At 36.4% G+C, this 17978-nt stretch overlaps 1 protein-coding gene and 1 long non-coding RNA gene across 2 annotated transcripts in view; one reads left to right on the top strand and one right to left on the bottom strand.

Annotated features, from left to right (window-relative positions):
* Positions 1-413: 413 nt before the first annotated feature.
* On the bottom strand, positions 414-5521 carry LOC131046553 (uncharacterized). Its single transcript, XR_009106019.2, has 2 exons — positions 5197-5521; positions 414-628 (listed from the first exon to the last, which is right to left on the bottom strand). It is a non-coding gene; the product is annotated as an uncharacterized LOC131046553 (long non-coding RNA).
* Positions 5522-6683: 1162 nt separating this feature from the next.
* LOC131046552 (probable arabinose 5-phosphate isomerase) overlaps positions 6684-17978 on the top strand; it is a 31059-nt gene continuing 19764 nt past the window's right edge. Inside the window, exon 1 of the mRNA XM_057980313.2 lies at positions 6684-7912. Coding sequence (XP_057836296.1) covers positions 7184-7912 — 729 coding nt within the window. The 5' untranslated portion in view covers positions 6684-7183. The remainder of the gene's footprint in view (positions 7913-17978) is intronic.

Genomic DNA, 17978 nt, shown 5'->3' with positions numbered 1-17978 from the left:
AACCTGGTTATATCATGAAACATTTCCTTACAGAAAACAAAAAAATAACTCGTTGAAAAATAAACCACACCTTTCACACTACAAAAAAGAAAAGGCTCCTTGAAAAATAAAAAACACAATCACACCTTTCACACTGCCAAATAAAAAAAAAAGGAACTCCTTGAAAACTAAACTGCACCTTTCACATTGCGAAAAAAAACAAAAAAAACAAACCTCCTTGAAAAATAAACCACACCTTAATTGTGGCAATTAAAATGCCAACTAAAGAAAGAGAAATGTCATAGATTCAAATTCATAAAAACTATTTTTCTTTAAATTAAATCAAACACCTAGAATTCTAGATCATTAAGGGCCACAAAACACCCACATTTTTGGCAAAAATCACCTACCAAATTAAGAATAAATGAAACAAGTTAAGAATAAACTGGCACCTTGTTCATTTCTCTGATTACAAAATTCACCATGTTCTTTCTCTGATTCCTTAACATAACGACCCTAGTAACATTGTTAATTTTTCTTATTCTTCAATAGAATGAGCTCAGTAGAATCATGCTTTCCCTTGCCTATTGCGCCATATTTTTTTACATTGAAGGCATTCACAACAAGAGCTGTGATACAGCTGGAGTCCCTGCCAAATGCAAAAAAATGTCAAAAATATATATATATAGCGAAGATTAATAGAAAATATTGATCTCTAGTGTGGAAATTGCAGTTGAGATGAATAGTCAGAGGACTTTTGTTTGTTTTCTTGCTAATACAATAGATCTTTAAGGTTATAAGAAAGTTGTAATCATTTTGCAGTATCCTGCTAAAACATTGTGAAATAATCACCATCTTGAAAGAACCAAATAAAACACTATATCCTTCAAATCTTCGTTAGGAAAGATTTGTGATGCAAGAGAAAGAAACCCCTCTTGCCAATAGAAATTCACAATTCAAAAACAAAAACAAACACAGACTCTTGTGTTTAGATTGCAACAAAGAATTTAATCTTATTCTCCTCAAAGCTGTAAAAACACTTTTACAATAATGGCCTTCTAATGGCCCCTCTCAAACTTGCAGACAAACGAACTTCTCTCAAGCTCTGCCCCTCTTTCCTTCATGGGTCACTGCTACTTTCTACGATTCCCTTCCCTATTTACACAACCACACACCCGTTTCTTATGTCCTGCACACCTTCTTACTTCACATGGGTTACTTCTACCATCGACTCTCTATCCTATGCAACCTTCTCTTATTATTCTCAGCCGACTCTAACTTCTTGATGAGTCGTTTCTACTTCCTCTATCCCAACAATGCCTCTTGTTCTCTATTAATCGCATTGTTCTATTATCAAGTCATTTTCTTGTAACACATGCTATGTCTCTTCATATTTTACCTTTGAACTTGGTAGAATGTGATTGCAATTTGAGTTTTACTTCTGCATCTATTGACCTTGCGCATTCCTTCACCATTGGTTGTTTTATGTACCAAAAGGCTGAATAGCCTTCGACAAAATTTAATATTTTAAAATAAACTTGCTTCAGGTTTAAAAACTTCTGAAGTTTAATAAAAAATTCCATTTTGTGCAGCACCAACACTCATTGCATTCCACGTGAGGATATTTTATGAGGCATTCTGTCATATCGACCAAAGCATCAAATATCTAACAAAAATCCCCTCCTTATGCTTTGATAGATGTCCAAATACTGTTTCAAAGCCCCCACTTTGGCACAAGTTGGGAGGATGTTCGCTAAGATCTTTGAAATTCAGCTTAATGCCTCCCAATTTGCACTTGCTAAAAATGTATTGAGACAACATTTATTTAAGGCATTCAGTCAAACAGTTCATACACTTTATCTGAGCTTCAACATTTTCCATACACAGCTACCAGGGCAGTCACAACTACAACATCTGACAATTTTTTTTTGATTTGATGAACATTCATGCCCTGATCACAAGCCGAGCAGAGAACATACTTCACTCTTTGTATGGTCACAAAATACAGCTGAATTTTGCAAAAGCATGTTAATGTGATAGCTATGGTCGGTTCCTTCAGGCCGACATAGCAAATGGAAACGTGTGAATGGCCGATATCGGCCTCACACATTTATAAGTTCGATTTAATACTTATCCTTACCAATTTGTAATTCATATTTAATTAAAAGTGATTTAATTATAGACGGCTAATAATGATTATTATTAATCGGTTAGTTCAAACCGATTATTGTTTAATTCACCACCCTTGAAGAAAGACGCATTAATTGAAGTAGAGCCGACTTTTGATAAGGAGACGTGTTGCTTGGAAGGGGCAGATTGGTTGGAGACACCCACATGTGGGTACATATAACTCAGTTCCCTGTCTCTCCAGGGGCATCGAATGTTTAACATAACAAGCAGATCGAATTATACCTTCAACAGATCGTGTAAGCAGATCGACATCATCTTCAGCAATATATTCTTAGATCGTGTCAAACCAATTTGCAGTTCGAGTATATTGCTTATCATCAATTGTTTGTGGACTATCATTTAACATTTTGGATCTGATTCATCTAGCAGAATAGATCGATCATATCTCATATGTCGTTGTGCAGAGATTGATTATATATTACAAAAGAATCATATTACAGTGTTGTGATGATTGGCTTCATTTTTGAGTCTGATTGTAATTGAGATCATTCAATTGATGAGGAACTATATTGTTGGGTTTTTCACCTTCAAGTTGGAAGGTTTTTTCAGGGTATCTTGGTATATGTTGTGCAATTTATGTTTGAATCATTGTCTATCTATTCTGATCACTAAAATTTAACAAAGCATAATGCCTATTGACTATTTGGATGATCATCTAACCAGCTTGGTAATTAGTAAAAATCTTGGTCAAAGATTGCACTGATCTCTTTTTAAAATTAGTGTCATTTTATATAAGTATATGATAATGGTGTGACTATATTAACTTTTGAATATACTTGCTGGAAATGTGAGTACAGATGTGTCTCTGATGCCGAGTTTCCTGGTGACTATGGTCAGAAATTTATGTTATATGCATGGATAGGTGCTGGTTAAAACATCTGGCAGCAAATAAAAAGTGCCCTAAAGCAGTTTCTATGTATTTGGTATCTATGTCTCAGGGTTTGCCAAATTTCTAATATAAAGTTTGAAATCTGACGGACTTAAAGAAAACAGAAAAAAAAAACATTTTAGTTTGCCCCAAAATTTGTATGGAAAAAGGCTTAGCGTTTGGAAAAAGGCTTGGAGTTTGTTATTAAAATATTGTTTAAAAACATGTTTTTAATTAGGTTTTTTCAGATTTATTCTTGTGGGCGTCACTCTTATTTTGCGTTGTTGTGTGAGTCATTGTCTTGTGAATGTTGACTCGTGGAAACTGGGTGTTTAGTGTTGATAGCCTTCTGCTTGTTGTTTGCAAATGTGGTGGCTGCTTGTTTTATTTATGTTGACAGTCTCAGGCTCACCATTGTAGAGATGGTAGCTGCTCATACAGATTTTATTGACAGAATTAATGGAATGTGAAGCAATTCGATTTTGTTTCAATAGTTTAGCAGCCAAGCCCATGTCAGAGACATATGTTATTAGACAGGAGGGTTGTTTGTTGACTGTTGAGTGTCACCGCAAAGTTATGTGGTGCTGCAATGCCCTGTGGGGAAGCTGTAGCTACAGGAGACAAAAGCCCTACCACACTCAATAGCATCTGTTTTGAAAAGAATAGACCTGTTTCATAGAGACTGAATAAATATTGACAGGCATATGATTCCCAAAAATTTGCTATTAAATACTGATGCATTGCAAAGAATACCAAATAGTTACGATAAATAATCCACACTTCTATAATACTATAAACCAATGAGTTCGAAAAATATCATGCATTGTTAAATCTTAGTGATACTAATCAACATAAAAATCCAACTGGCATCTTCCAGTAATGTAGCTAGAGAAGACAAACACATCAATGATATGAGTACATTCTTTGCCAGACTAAAGCTGTGATTTTCCAAAAAGTTGTGTAATTAACCATAAAAACAACATAAAAATTCAAATGGCATCTTACAATAATATACCTGGAGAAGACAAACACATCAATGCCATGAGTACATTCTTTATCAGTCTAAAGCTGTGATTTTCAAAAAAGTTGTGGTTGCTCATAAAATTTTATTGATAGAATCAATGGAATGTGAAGCAATTTGATTCTGTTTCAAGAGTTTAGCAGCCAAGCCTATGTCAGAGGCATTGGTTATTAGACGAGAGGGTTTGTTTGTTGAGTGTTGAGAGTCATTGTAAAGTTAACTTCAGGTCATTAAATCCAGGTGTATTGTGGTATATGATAAGGTTATTAATCAATTTGCAATTCTAATTGCAAAGAGTGGCCTGAATTTTCCCTGTAATTTCTGTACGGAAACACTTTTTTATGGTAATTAGTAGGTTTGTGGTAGCTCTAAGCACCCTCAGGTTCTCAAATTCAGTTATACTCTGTTCTATTGTAAGAAAACTATTTGCAATCACCATTGCAAACAGAGCCCCAAATTTCCCATGTAATTTCCTTACTGAAAGCCTTGCCACTAGACAGTGGATGCTGCAGTGAAATCCGCTAACTATGGCAGCCTTCGACTCATTCTTACTGTGTGACACAGCTGACACAGCTTGCATTGGGTAGCTATTTGTTTCCAGAAATTATCAATTTGGTTGTAATTTAAGGATTTGATCTACAAATTTATTTGGTTGGAGGAGCATGGCAAAATGAGCTACTGAACTGTTGATTTCATTGAAGTTCATGTAAATCTAACCTTGGAGTTAAAGACTAGATGTAGCTATTTGCAAAGGATTCAAAGTGTATCTTCTCTCTAGCTTTACATAGGCAACACCTGTGTCGCTATGGTCATGTTTTCAATTGAACATATGGTGAGTGAAATGTAGACATCTTTGTTTCAATTTGACAAAGTCATCATAGTGAATTAAGGCATCCCTTGTGTAAGAAGCTACAGGGGTTCTTTATCTATGCCCGTATTTCACTTCCTGATGAAATCACTTACCTGGGTCAAACTAATTCATGGTTTAAGACCCCCTAAATTGGATACACATTACCGGGCTTTGCTCAATGGACATGCAAAACAAAAACCTAGTCCTACACACACATGCTAATATATGAGCTTATCATCAAGACATCAAATTCTTATTTGTCTGACCATTAAGGCAAAATTAACTTACCGAAGCGGCAACGATGAAGGCTGGCTGAATGAATGACGACAATAAAGCTGGTTGAATGAGCGACCGCTTGCAGGGGACAAGGAGGTCTCTGAAGCAGAAGAGTGGAAGAAGGTCGTTATTGGCTGTAAAGAAGGGGACATGGCCCGCAAAGAGTTTTAGTTTCCTGCACCTTCTTCTTTAATGGTGAAAGCAATCTGGAGGATGCTGACGGTTAATGCCCTAAATTCCCAGCGTCACACATAGACATGAAAACAACTCGTAGAATGCCACATAACCACCAAAACCTTTAGAAACTAAACATTAGGAAATTTCTTCAATTTTTTTCTGTTCGTTTTTCATTGGTCACAAGATTTTTTCCTTTAATTTTTAATCGACAAAATATAAAAATCCCCAAGAAAAATATGGTAGGCCAATCATAAAAAGAAGAAAATTGTCTAAAATTTTATTTTTTAAATCAAAAGTTGCAAACCATAGGAAAAGTTGTTTATTTATTTGTTGGCGTGCTTCCCGAGGAGAGACTAATAAAGCGAGACGAAAACATAAGTCTCTGCCTATACAGGCAGGGACTAACAATACTATTTATCTCTTTGTTGGAAATTGTCACTTCTTTGTTTCACTTGATCAACATGAACTTGGCTTTACTATAGCTTGTGTCTGTGTATGGGACTTAAAAGATCACTCTTCCATCTCATATCTGTTACTTGTTTGCTCTTGGTCATGAGCATTTTGACTCGGCAACATAAAGATCTTTGTATAGGCACTAGAGATGGGTTTAGGGTATGTTATTGTTGGTTCAATGGAATTTTCGGAGTCTCACAATTCTAGTGATTGTAGTTGTCCTTCGAAATTCAACTTTATGGAAATGATAACTCATCACAGGGGTGCCTCATAACATATTTTAGAAAGAGATTTGTAGTACACAGTAGCTTAAAAATGCAAACTATTGAAAAGATTGATTTGCTGGAAATGGTTACTTGCACATGGAATCCATGAATCAAACTGCTGGATTGTATTGAAGATTGCTATTGCACAATAGTTGCATAGAAATTTAGATGAAGAAAATGACGCCTTTGAAGATTAAAGCAAAAATCAATTAAGTTTACAATTATACTTGCATTGTACAATTGCCTTTTAAAATAAACTATTAAAATATCCAATCTCTATATTAATCTCTTAAAAGTATTAAAATCAATTAAATTGAAGATAGTTAATTTTTTTTATTATATTCAAATATTAAAATTGTATCTATACTTTAATAAAGAAATATTTGTTTAATAAAAAATCTTAATTTTGATTTGTTAAAAAATATTAATAACTAGCTAAAAAGAGTGCCTTCCAATAGGTAGTTCTTCGCAGGAACTGATCACAACAATAAAGAAATCATAATGTCTCATCACTACATAACACGAAATTTACATCAAATTACTCATATTTAAAAGTTTTTTTTTTTTAACTTTAAAGAATAAAACCCTTGTTATATAAACGTGTCTCGTGCTTTCCTGTGAAAAGTTTAGGGAACCCGTACATTAATTTATACTGATTAAATGCCACCCAAATAAGAACTCGTGTCTAAAATTAATCTAATTCGTTGGATCAATCGAATCATTTTTTAACTCTTTGGCTTAGATCCTTGCTGCCCGGATTGTTTTCAATTCATATTCAATCAAAATTTAAATTTAATTTGAATAGCAACCCATTTCTCGAAAATTGAGTTCTATTTCTTTTAAGTTCATCCTCTCTCTGCAGCAGCACAGATCTGAAACTGTGCTTGACTGGAGCATGCATTCATTGTAGGTTACAGAAACCTAGTGCATTGATTTTTCAAATTTCCATTGAGAGATCATTTCACAGTAAGCGATAAAAATTCTGTCTAGCAGCCGCCGCCGATTCACGCACTAATTCACAGCAATTTCCACATCACATATCTGCAACTGAGCCTAATACTAGAACATCCATATTTAGTCACTTAAATCTCAGATCTGCAGCAATGGGGGCATTGCCTGAGTCATTTGACACCTCAACCTCAGACTGCATAAATGCCAATGAAAACATCAGCATTGCCAAGATAAACAACATTTATGCCAGTGGAAACAGCAAGGGTGCCAATGGCAATGGAAACGACATTGCTTTTGGCATACCCCACATGCAGCAGCTATTTGAGGAGCAAAGAAAATACATAAACTATTTCTTCTCTCATGTTGAGTATTCCGAAGTACAGGACTTTGCACGAGTTCTTATGGATGCCAAGGGAGTCATATTTTTCACAGGGGTGGGCAAAAGCGGGTTTGTGGCACAGAAGATAAGTCAAACATTTGTTTCGACAGGTACAAAAGCTGTGTTCCTGTCACCCACAGATGCACTTCATGGTGATATTGGAATAGTGGGTTCCAATGATGTACTTGTTCTGTTTAGCAAGAGTGGTACTACAGAGGAGCTTCTAAGGCTTGTTCCATGTGCCAGAGCTAAAGGTGCATACTTAGTGGGAATTACAAACCTAAAAAATTCTCAGCTGGGTAATGCGTGTGATATGCATGTGCATCTGCCATTGGAGAGAGAGCTCTGTCCATTTGATCTGGCCCCTGTTACTTCAACGGCCATACATATGCTTTTTGGAGACACTGTGGCCATTGCCTTGATGCAAGCTAAGAATATGACAAGAGAACAGTATGCTCTCAATCATCCTGCCGGTCGGATCGGGAAAAGGCTTATCTTTAGGGTAAGACCTTTTGATTCATTTTTCTTTTTTTGTATTTCTCCGTGTCTCTGTCTGTCTGTCTGTCTGTCTTCTATCTATATAAAGCTTGCTGGTCTAGTGGAGAGGAGGATGGAAACAAAAGATACGTAGAATCCTTGAAACTAATTTGAGTGATCAGAGAACTCACACCCCGATCTCTCTCAGTTTGATATACATTCGAGTTGCAGATTATAAATATGAACAATATTGATCTAAACAGTACTGAAAATAACAGTAAGATCTACGAACATTGATATGAGTGTCTGTAACTCCATGCCCAGTTTTGGTGATTCTGCAAATTTTCCATGATAATTTCCATAAAAATGGTTTCTTCCTTTTCTGTCTTCACTGTTATGTCTGTGATACTTCTTGTCAGGAATTTTTTGCCAGTTTATTTTGAAAATACAGTGTCGAGAGTCTACTTCAGCACTTTTTTTTGTTTGCCCTCTGGGCTCATTGCTCTGTTTTGATTTTCTTTTTTCCCTCTTGAATAAGTTGACTTCCTTGCCAAATAATCTCTGCCTGCTGCTGCCCTTTATCCATACTCAATTTTGTTTGTAATAATTCGTTTTTGCCTGCCTGTTCTCACATCTGATGTTGGATCCATTTTCTTTAATGGGCGATCCACATTCTCTAGAGATCTTGATAAATGTCCAAAAAAACAGAATATTGCTCCTAATTCCATCAGTCCTGATCCCTAACTAACAACAGCAGTTTACAGTTTACTGACAAGTAGATGCCTGATTTAATACAACAAAGGAATGAAAACATTGTAGGATTGATAGGACAGCTTGGATGCTCCTGCATTAGACACTCCAGGTGTCAAAGAGTGAGCATCCTGCTCATGGAGATGTTCTGAGTTCTGGCAATGGTCTCCCTTATTGACCAATCTTGTCTGGACTCATCCATGTAGAGTCTTTTGGCCTCTATTCTTCCACTTCACTAGTTGTTCCTGGTATACTCCTCCACAAGTCTTCTGTACAGTCTTTGGAACCCAAGGTAGCATTGATTTTGTCGTGCTTTTTCTCTGGAATCCAAGCTTTCCAATTTATAGCTGATTTTTCCTTTTCTAGATCATTCTCAACTTCTTGCCCTCGATGGAATCACAGAGACCAAGGACATTGAAGATTGGGCCAATTCCTAATTTCCCTGGCAGTTCTAATTCTTAGGCATTGCTGAAAAACTTCCTTAGGAACGCTACATGGCCCTTTGCTTTTCCTTTTTGGCTTGTTATAAGTTCCTTGTGGTAATTTCTCACACTTCTTTTAAGTTATAAGTCTTATCTTTGCATTTGAGATTATTTTGTTGCAGCTGTTTGTTTACTTGTTTGCTCAAACCAAGCATGTAATCGGTGAGGTCTACTGTTTTAGCTCTTTCTTATTCAATTCAGGCTGTTCTTTCAACTTGGTTATACCCCATGGGATGTATGCATAGGCAATATGAAATGGTGCCTTTGCTATGGATCTACATATTGAATTATTGTATGCAAGCTCAGTGTGTGCTAGAACCAAGTTCCATTGACCTTGTTTGTTTCCAACCAAACATCTTAGTAAATTCCCAATGCTTTTGTTGACAGCATTTGTTTAATCATCAGTTTGTGGATGATATACTATGCTGAACTGCAACTTTGTTCCCAAGTTTTCCCTCAATGTCTGCCAAAAATGGCCTACAATCTTGGAATCCCTACCTGCTAAAGTGCTTCTTGGTAGTCCAGGTAATTTATCTATCTCTTCGAAGAACAAATAGCTATGTTGGTGCATCATTAGCCTTCTTGCATGCCATATTCTGTACCATTTTTTAAATGGGTGGTCCATGTAGTCTATCTGTCTCTTTGAAGGAAAACTAGATATATTGGTGCATCATTAGCCTTCTTGCATGTCATGAACTGTACCATTTTACAAAATATATCAACAACAAAAAGATGGATTCGCCTCTTTTGGTTCCTGGCAAACCCAATACAAAATACATACTCATGTTTCCCATGTCATCTTTGGGATATGCAGTGGCTGATATAACCTAGTATTGTAACTGCTTCCTTGGCTTGCTGGTGAATTTAACATTTTTTCACTTACTTCTTCACTCCGTTCACCTTTGGCCAACAGTATTTCTCTCCAATCTGAGCTAATGGTTTATCCAGAGTTTGGAAACTTGATCTTGGAAAAAAAATTCGGTAGCTCAAAATTTTGAAGTGGACTTGGGACTTGGTTGATAAGCTTAAATCATGCATGATACACAGAAAAAAATGAATTTAGAGAACACACAAGTCATTTTTGATTTCTATTCGTCATAATTCAATGATTACATATGATCCTCGAAGGCTGAAAAATTCAAAATTTAATTACTGTATAATTGTACGACAGTACGAGAGTTGACTGCAGTCTACAACTTTTTCATTCTCATCCAAGTACTAGAAGTACTAGTAATATCCGCTTTGAATTAGAATTTAAATCTGAATCATTTTTAGGAGGGAATGATTTCTCATGTATGTCATCTTCCAATGCTTTTGTTTTTGCTTCTTCTCTCCCCAATTTAGTGTGCTATGTCAGTGAACATTACATCTACATCTTTGGTAATCTACTCTTTATATGGAGTGATGTCATTCAAGTTGATGGCATCATGAGATTCCTTTCTCTCCACTTTTTGGTTTGATTGCAAATGTTGTATTGGACAAAGACAAGGTAATTGAGGTACTCTTGAGTCAATTTGTTTCTCTTCTTGGTTTGGGTGGTCTCAAATAGGGTTCAATTGCACTCACCCAAAAATGCTACAGGGCTGGCATAAAACATGTATAGCTAGCCTTTAAAGATTTTCTGTTCAAGCTTCATAATTTTCCTACCACAAATCTACAATTAAAACATTTATGTAATTACAACTGTTACATAAAATTTTGAAGTATTAAGCTAAAATTTCATTAATCAAAGAAATGTGATTAAATAACTCATTTTTTAATCTGGTTGTTGTGTTGCCCTACTTTGAATCCAAAATAACCTCCCCTTCACATCTTTATATAACTCCAAGACCTTGACCTTTGGTAGGTATCATTGTCTCTATGCATGTGGTAAGGACTGCCAGGATGTTTTTATCAGCTTTATAGAAATTAGGAAAAAAAAAATTTGGGGTTTGTATCGGTTAGTGGAGGTTGTTTGTCCATCTACAATCAATAATGCACTAAACAATTTCGTATGTTCCCACTATAATAGTGCTGTATAGCCTCATAGAGAAAACCCTTTGGCATTTTATTCCAATCAACAAAACACAAAAACTTGACCCAAGTTTCTTTAACCAAAATGTTTGAAAATTACAAAACAATAACAAAAAACAAAAATAGTAAGTAAAATCTTCCCTCTAAAACTTAAGTTTGTTACTTTGAGTATCTTTTCAACACTCAAATTGTTGAACACCTCATCATCAAACATTGTCCTCATGACCTTCCCCCTGTCAGCTCTCTTGGAATGAGTCCAACCACGCATCGCTCACAAACATTTGCTTGAGACAAGGTAGTGCCCCCACAAGCTTTGCAAAGTGATAAAGTTTGTGGTAAATCGTGTTTACCTCGATCACACAAGCTCCATGCATTTGGTGAACTCTTTCATCCAAATAAGCACCAAATGTGGTTGTAGATAAATTTTACAGTGTTTCTAGAGCCGCCAACTACACTTGTCATCCATCCAATTTTCCATATATCCTTAAGCATTTAATCAAGGTAATGGTTAGCATAAAGGCTTCAACAAATGGTGGGATATCTCTCCTAAATAAGTTTCCTTGTGGCTATAGCCTATATATGTAGCTGCATTGTCTATGGCAATTTAAACAATGTTCTTCACCCCAACCTCTTCGATCACCTCCTACAACAGTCTGCACATGTTCTCAGCATTCTCGACTTCCTGTAGGGATCTACAAACTTCGAGAACACCCATGCCACTTGAAGCCACTAGAAAATTAATTAGGGTCCCATACTTATGCTCCAATTCTGTTTCTTCCATACTCTTTTTTGATCCGCTAAATTTTTTATGTTTTCCTCTAACAATGTGCCACTGAAATTATTTGGAGTTCCTGTCATAAATTCCGCACCAGCAACTGTTAATGCCTTTGCCATTTACCAATGCATCCCAATATGGGCTGCTTGCCACATTAAAGTTATATTATTAAAATACCAAAAATTTGCAACCACTATCCATGTCTCACGGTCTCTTTCTCAGTTCCAAGCAATTTTGACTTGGAACATTGCTAGGAATGAAGAATTTGGGTGGGGAATTTGAACAGCTTGAACTCTCCTTAGTGTGAGTGGAGAGATGTCAAACCCATGGGCCATGAAGAGAACTAGATGAATAAGGGGCTGCTGTGGAATTCATCACCAATTCAATTGCTTCCCTCTTCGTCTCCCTTTCATGTTTTTTCCCTCACAACTGAAAAGCAGGGCATCAATTCTTGTTGCACTTGTTTCTGCGCTTGGATACACAACTGGACATCTCAGCCAGCAATTTAAGTAAGGTGGTATTTCAGTTGATTGATACATCATTTCATATTAAACCTACAATGGTTTCAGGTTAACATGCCTTCGATCACACTTGATGTGCCATGTTCCATGCAGGGTCCTTCTTGCTGGTGCCTTGCATTGCATGTTGTAGATTTTAGACGTTGGAACAAAATTCAGCACAATGCTAGCAGGCTTTTGATTCTTTTGAATTTGAATTTTGAAATATGAAAAATAAAAAATAAAATACAAAGCAAGTACTTGTCCAAATGCACTCCAATCATCAGAATCACATTTTTTGTCTTTAATAATCAATTCGTGTTGTTGAGATTCTAATTACTAAAGATGAGAATCACGAAAACAAAAAAGTTGGGGGTTTTGACAAGGGTTTCTGTCTATTTTTTGATAACTGCATTTCTTCTATGGAGTCACTCAGTCTGAGAGAGTCTTGGCTAAAATTCACTGAGTTACTCACCAGATGCTTTTGTTTTTCTTTATATATTTGGCTTCTGAGTTGTAGGGAAGTAACTTGTTTGTAGAAAAAACTGGCGAGTCCGGTGAGTTCTTGCCAAGTTTTATAACTATGGTTTTATCCATGCCAAAATGTCCAGCTAGTCTTCCACTATGCATTTCCTTGATTAGATTCTTCCTCATGAACCCTTGAGGTACAAAGAATTGTTGATTTCTGATGAGTAATCCATCTTGGATGAAATAATTCAACCATAGTGTCCTATCAATATGTTCCAAGGCTCCTTGCATTTTTTCCATGCTTCGCTAAATTGGCATAATCTTGATACATCCCTTTCATTGAGGCAAAACCAATAACTTGCACTTTCATTTTAATCAACCATCATTCCATTTTCTCAATATGATGAACAGCTTTGGAAGAATTCAACTCATTTAATGTGTTTTTGAGTCAGCTTCCCTTGGCTGTTAATGAATTGTAGAGCATGATGATCAAATGTATAGTACAAAGTCTGGCAACAAGAAATCCTTCTACTTTAGAGCTTGTACAATGCAATAAAATTCTTGGCCATACACCCAAATCTCCTTTGATCATCGTTTAGTTTTTGCTGAATTAGGCAATTGGTTTGTCCTCTTGGCTCAAGGTAGCTCTAATGCCAGTCCCATTGGCATTGAGATCAACTAGGATGGCTTTTTGGAAGTTAGGAAAGGCTAATACTGGCTTCTGGTCATTACTTCTTCAATAGGTCAAAGCTTATTTGGGCCGCTGCAGTCCACTTGAACTCCTTTTTGTCTCTTTTCCTGCATTTTTGTCTTCTGGATAATTTTTTTCTAGAAGCTAGCAAGTCCTCCATAGAAATTCCTTGCTTTGGAAGTGCTCTTTAGGTTTGCAATTCCAACATGATCCTCGCCTTTTTAAATCCATCTTTGAACTATTTTGAGATACCACAAATCCCAAGAAATTCAATAAAGCTTGAATAAAGTTGCACTTCAGTTTGATTGGTAGTTTTGTTTCTCCTTTAACCTTTCCAATACCTATCTTTGATACATCATATGCTGCTCCGTTGTTTGGCTGAACACAAGAATGTTGTCTAGTTAAACAATTGTGACATGCCCACTATGGTTTCAGGACCTAATTTTATGAATCTATTTGAAGCATTGCATATTCCTAATGATATTGCTAACTATTGTATATTTCTCTTTGGTTTTAAAAGAGGTTTTCTACTCATCTCCTTCCGTTATCCTTATTTGATGGTATTCACTCTTCAAATCCATCTTCGTGAAGTATTCAGTTATACACAAGCAATCTATGAGATCACCTATGCTAGGCAATGTAAACCTATACTTGATTGTGATTTTTATTGCTTTTCAATTAATACACATTCCCTGTTACTCTTTGTTTGGTGCAAGAAAAATGGGGAAATCACAATGGCTTAAGCTCTCCTTAATTAGCTTTGTTGAAACAGCTCCTTTAGTTGTCTATTCAACTTCCCATTTTCCATTGGGGTCAACATGTAAGCTGCCTTGTTTGGTAGACCTGTTCCTAGTATCTAATTCATATGATGACTAATAGTTCTCATGGGTGGTAATCTTTGGGGTATATTATGCTAAATAATATCCTTGTATTCATTCAACAACTCCATCACTTCTATGTGTATCTCAGTTTGCTGTACCACCTTATCCGGTTTGCTTTGTTCAGGAATGAAATCCGTAACATACTTGTACTATTTGTACAGTCTCCAAGAATGCTTTTCTGAAACAAACATCACAGCATTGCTGCTGTTTTCATCTTCATTCTTCCCCTTAATGGGTTTAGTGTACACTTCTTTCCATCGTTTTCAAAGGTGACTAGTTTAGTGTCATGCCTCACCCTGCCAAACTAAGAGCAGATCACAAGCGGCACTTATAAATAATAATTCCTAGGCAATTAAAATAAATAGGGCCGACCAGAATAAGATAAACTAAAACAATAAAATAGCATTGGTTATTTAAGGGGCTGACCACATTGGGATGTTTGTGGCAACGTAAGAAACATTTGCATAGCAACCATTTGCTTTGAATGAGCCGACTAAGGTTTATTTAAAAGGGGAGGTCGACTCAGTTTAATTAAGATTATTTAAGGGATGTTTGTTAGGCAGGGATTCCATTAAATAAGCAAAAGACAATTTGAATTAAATAACACAGCAGGGTAGCGTTTATTTATGAAGGGTTGTATCCCTTGCAAGGGCAATAGACTTAGTGAAAATGTGTGACTTCTCTCCACTTAAAGATATAAGAGGAAGGACAAATCAATTGGACAATCGTCCATGAATGATCAAGATCGAATGATCAAGGTGATAATTAAGAAAAGAATTAAGAACCAGAACTGAGTAAGAGCAGAAAATAATTATATTATAGCAGCAATTAGATCAAAGATAATTCTATGAATATATTAGAATTATATGCATATTTATATGTCCATGCTATAGTAATATTGGCAGCCATTAATGATCTTGTAAGTAATCTAAATGTTTCCATTTATTATATATGATAAGGGATTCATTTAATAATCTATTTGGAATTTAGAGAAATAGTTGCAAAACAGGAAATCTGATCAACCTTTCAAGTTCACGAGAGGTGAAGACCTGACATGCCTGCCATTGAGTACACCACCCATAAGGGGTTAAGCCTCGTGGGCCTGAAGGCATATGTGTGCTCTAGGGCTTGGTGGAGGGAGGCAGTCGTCGTACTCTTATCAAGCATGCTACCCACCGGGGGTTAAGCCTCATGGGCTGGGAGGCTGACTACTGCTCCTAGGCTTGATCAAGGAGGACGACCAGCCTCCAAGGTGGATTGAGGGATGGAAGGGCAGCCCACCTTCCATGCTTTCACAATACAAGGGCAACCAGCCTTGAGATTGTGGTTTGCAAACGTTTCAACAAATTCATAATGAGGTTACTATGGGAATCCACAGTGGAATGGCTAATGTCTTGATTAGATCTTAATATGAGAGAGTGATATGATTTTACGATGTATACCAACGATTAGACAAATTAGATGCTATTTTGATTTATTATTTATTGTCAATATTTAAGGGGCAAACATTGTGTGCAAGACTTAAACTAGGATTAATCTTTTTTTTTTTGATCAGTTAATAGTTCTTTATATTATGAAATAAAAAGCATACATTGTCTATAACATATATTCATAGTAAATGCAAATGTCGTCAAATATCCTACCCTTAAAGCCCCTATTCTTCCTAACCTTGACCTCCCAGAACTTGTATACCAGTAATTACAAAATGGGCATTAGTCCCCTTTACAAAAAGCATAGACAAAACTATTCACACAACTTATTAGACTTGAATGTTTGGCTCCGACTCCAGGATCGCTTTGCCCTGAACCTCTGTCACCCTTGCTCCCTCCTGCGCCTCCATTTCATTGCTGGAATTCACCCTACTCGATGAGGATGCACCACCCTTCAATAGCCGCCTCTTCCTTGCACTATACGAATCCATAGGTCGTCCTCGTTTCCTTTTTGGAGGTGATGCCTCCTCCTCCTACTCCTTAGTCTCCGGTCGTGGCATCCACTTTGCCACCTCCTCTCTTACCATACGTGCTTCCTTGGCTTTTAAAAAAGTCCTTGATTCCTTGAAGACCAATTTGGGTTGAAGCTTGATGAACCTCCTTGTTGCTATTCATACTCCAAAGGAGGAAAGGCCTCAACGATGGTGTAAATTCACCCACATGCGGCCAATCACCGTCGGGACAGACAAACCCTTCTCCTTGTCTCGCCATGCCAATCATATTTGCCAATCCCTAGCACCAATCGTCTTTAACACAATTGTGCATAATCCAAAACACCGTTTCACTCGCCTCCAACTCCAGACACCAAGCAATGAACAAAGAAGCAATATCAATGTTGGTCTGATACCTATATTGTGCATTCAGATACTCGTCCCCCAACACTATCTTCACCTTGTTTAGGAACAATTGTTCTAAAATCTTGAAGACATGACTCAATCGCTCTTCCGAGATCCCTCCCCAAAACGCCACCATTGGTATAGTGGTTTGTAGGGAGAAGTTTGCTAGCATGTTGCCTCCTGCCTCTGCTCTCGGTTTGAATAATTGTCTCTCCTTTTAGAGTCTGAAACTTGTTAAGTTCTTTCAAAATTTTGTGATCAAAATAGAAGAAATGGAGATATAATCTGAAAGTTGTATTTTATCTGCTATAGCGTGTTTTAAAGATGCACCACACCTATCAATTTCGGTGTGTGCATCCTCCTCAATGTAAGCATGCTATATAAGTGGATGAGGGGTTAAATAGTGAAGAGATATGTCTTCCCACGTTGGAAGACACATCTCTTCCCTACGTACCTCTCACCACAGTATATAAACTAGTCACCGTTTACTTACCCGATGGGAAGGAGTGCAACTTGTTTGAGAATCGCTTTACCACCCGATACCATGAACGGTGTAACCGTTGGTCAAACACGATAAGTTAACTTTGGTTTTATTTATCATTAGTTAACGTTAACATATTAGTATATGTAGTCAAATTAATATATATATATCAGAAGCATGAAATAGTACGACCGACGTTACAAAATTAACACTCCCTCTTAACCAGGGAGGACACATTTCATGTTAGAGAAAACATCACAATTCATCCATTGATTGTAAAGAGAGGAGATATCACACCATAGTGATATTTAGAGATATGGTTCAACAATGAATATCAAGTCTCATGATACTCACCATAACTCATAGTTATCAAGTAAGGTATGTGCACTGGCATCAAGTCACATGATGCCTACCATACTGATAATGATTTCATGGCATGTCCACAAATATTATGTTCATAATATTCACCATGAAGATCTCTATCATAATTATGGTTTATTTAATGATATCAACCAACATATATCTACCATAATGTCTCAGAGATATATATATATATATATATATATATATATATATATATATATATATATATATATATATATATATATATACTATCATGACATGTCCACGGATATCAAGTCACATGATATCCATCGAGATAGTTAAATTGATAATTGTAAAATCGTCACCTTACAATATCAATTTGTAAAATTGTCACCTTACAATA

This window comes from Cryptomeria japonica, chromosome 3 (assembly GCF_030272615.1).
Source record: "Cryptomeria japonica chromosome 3, Sugi_1.0, whole genome shotgun sequence".
NCBI lineage: Eukaryota > Viridiplantae > Streptophyta > Pinopsida > Cupressales > Cupressaceae > Cryptomeria > Cryptomeria japonica.
This window is presented reverse-complemented; position numbering and strand designations above follow the sequence as displayed.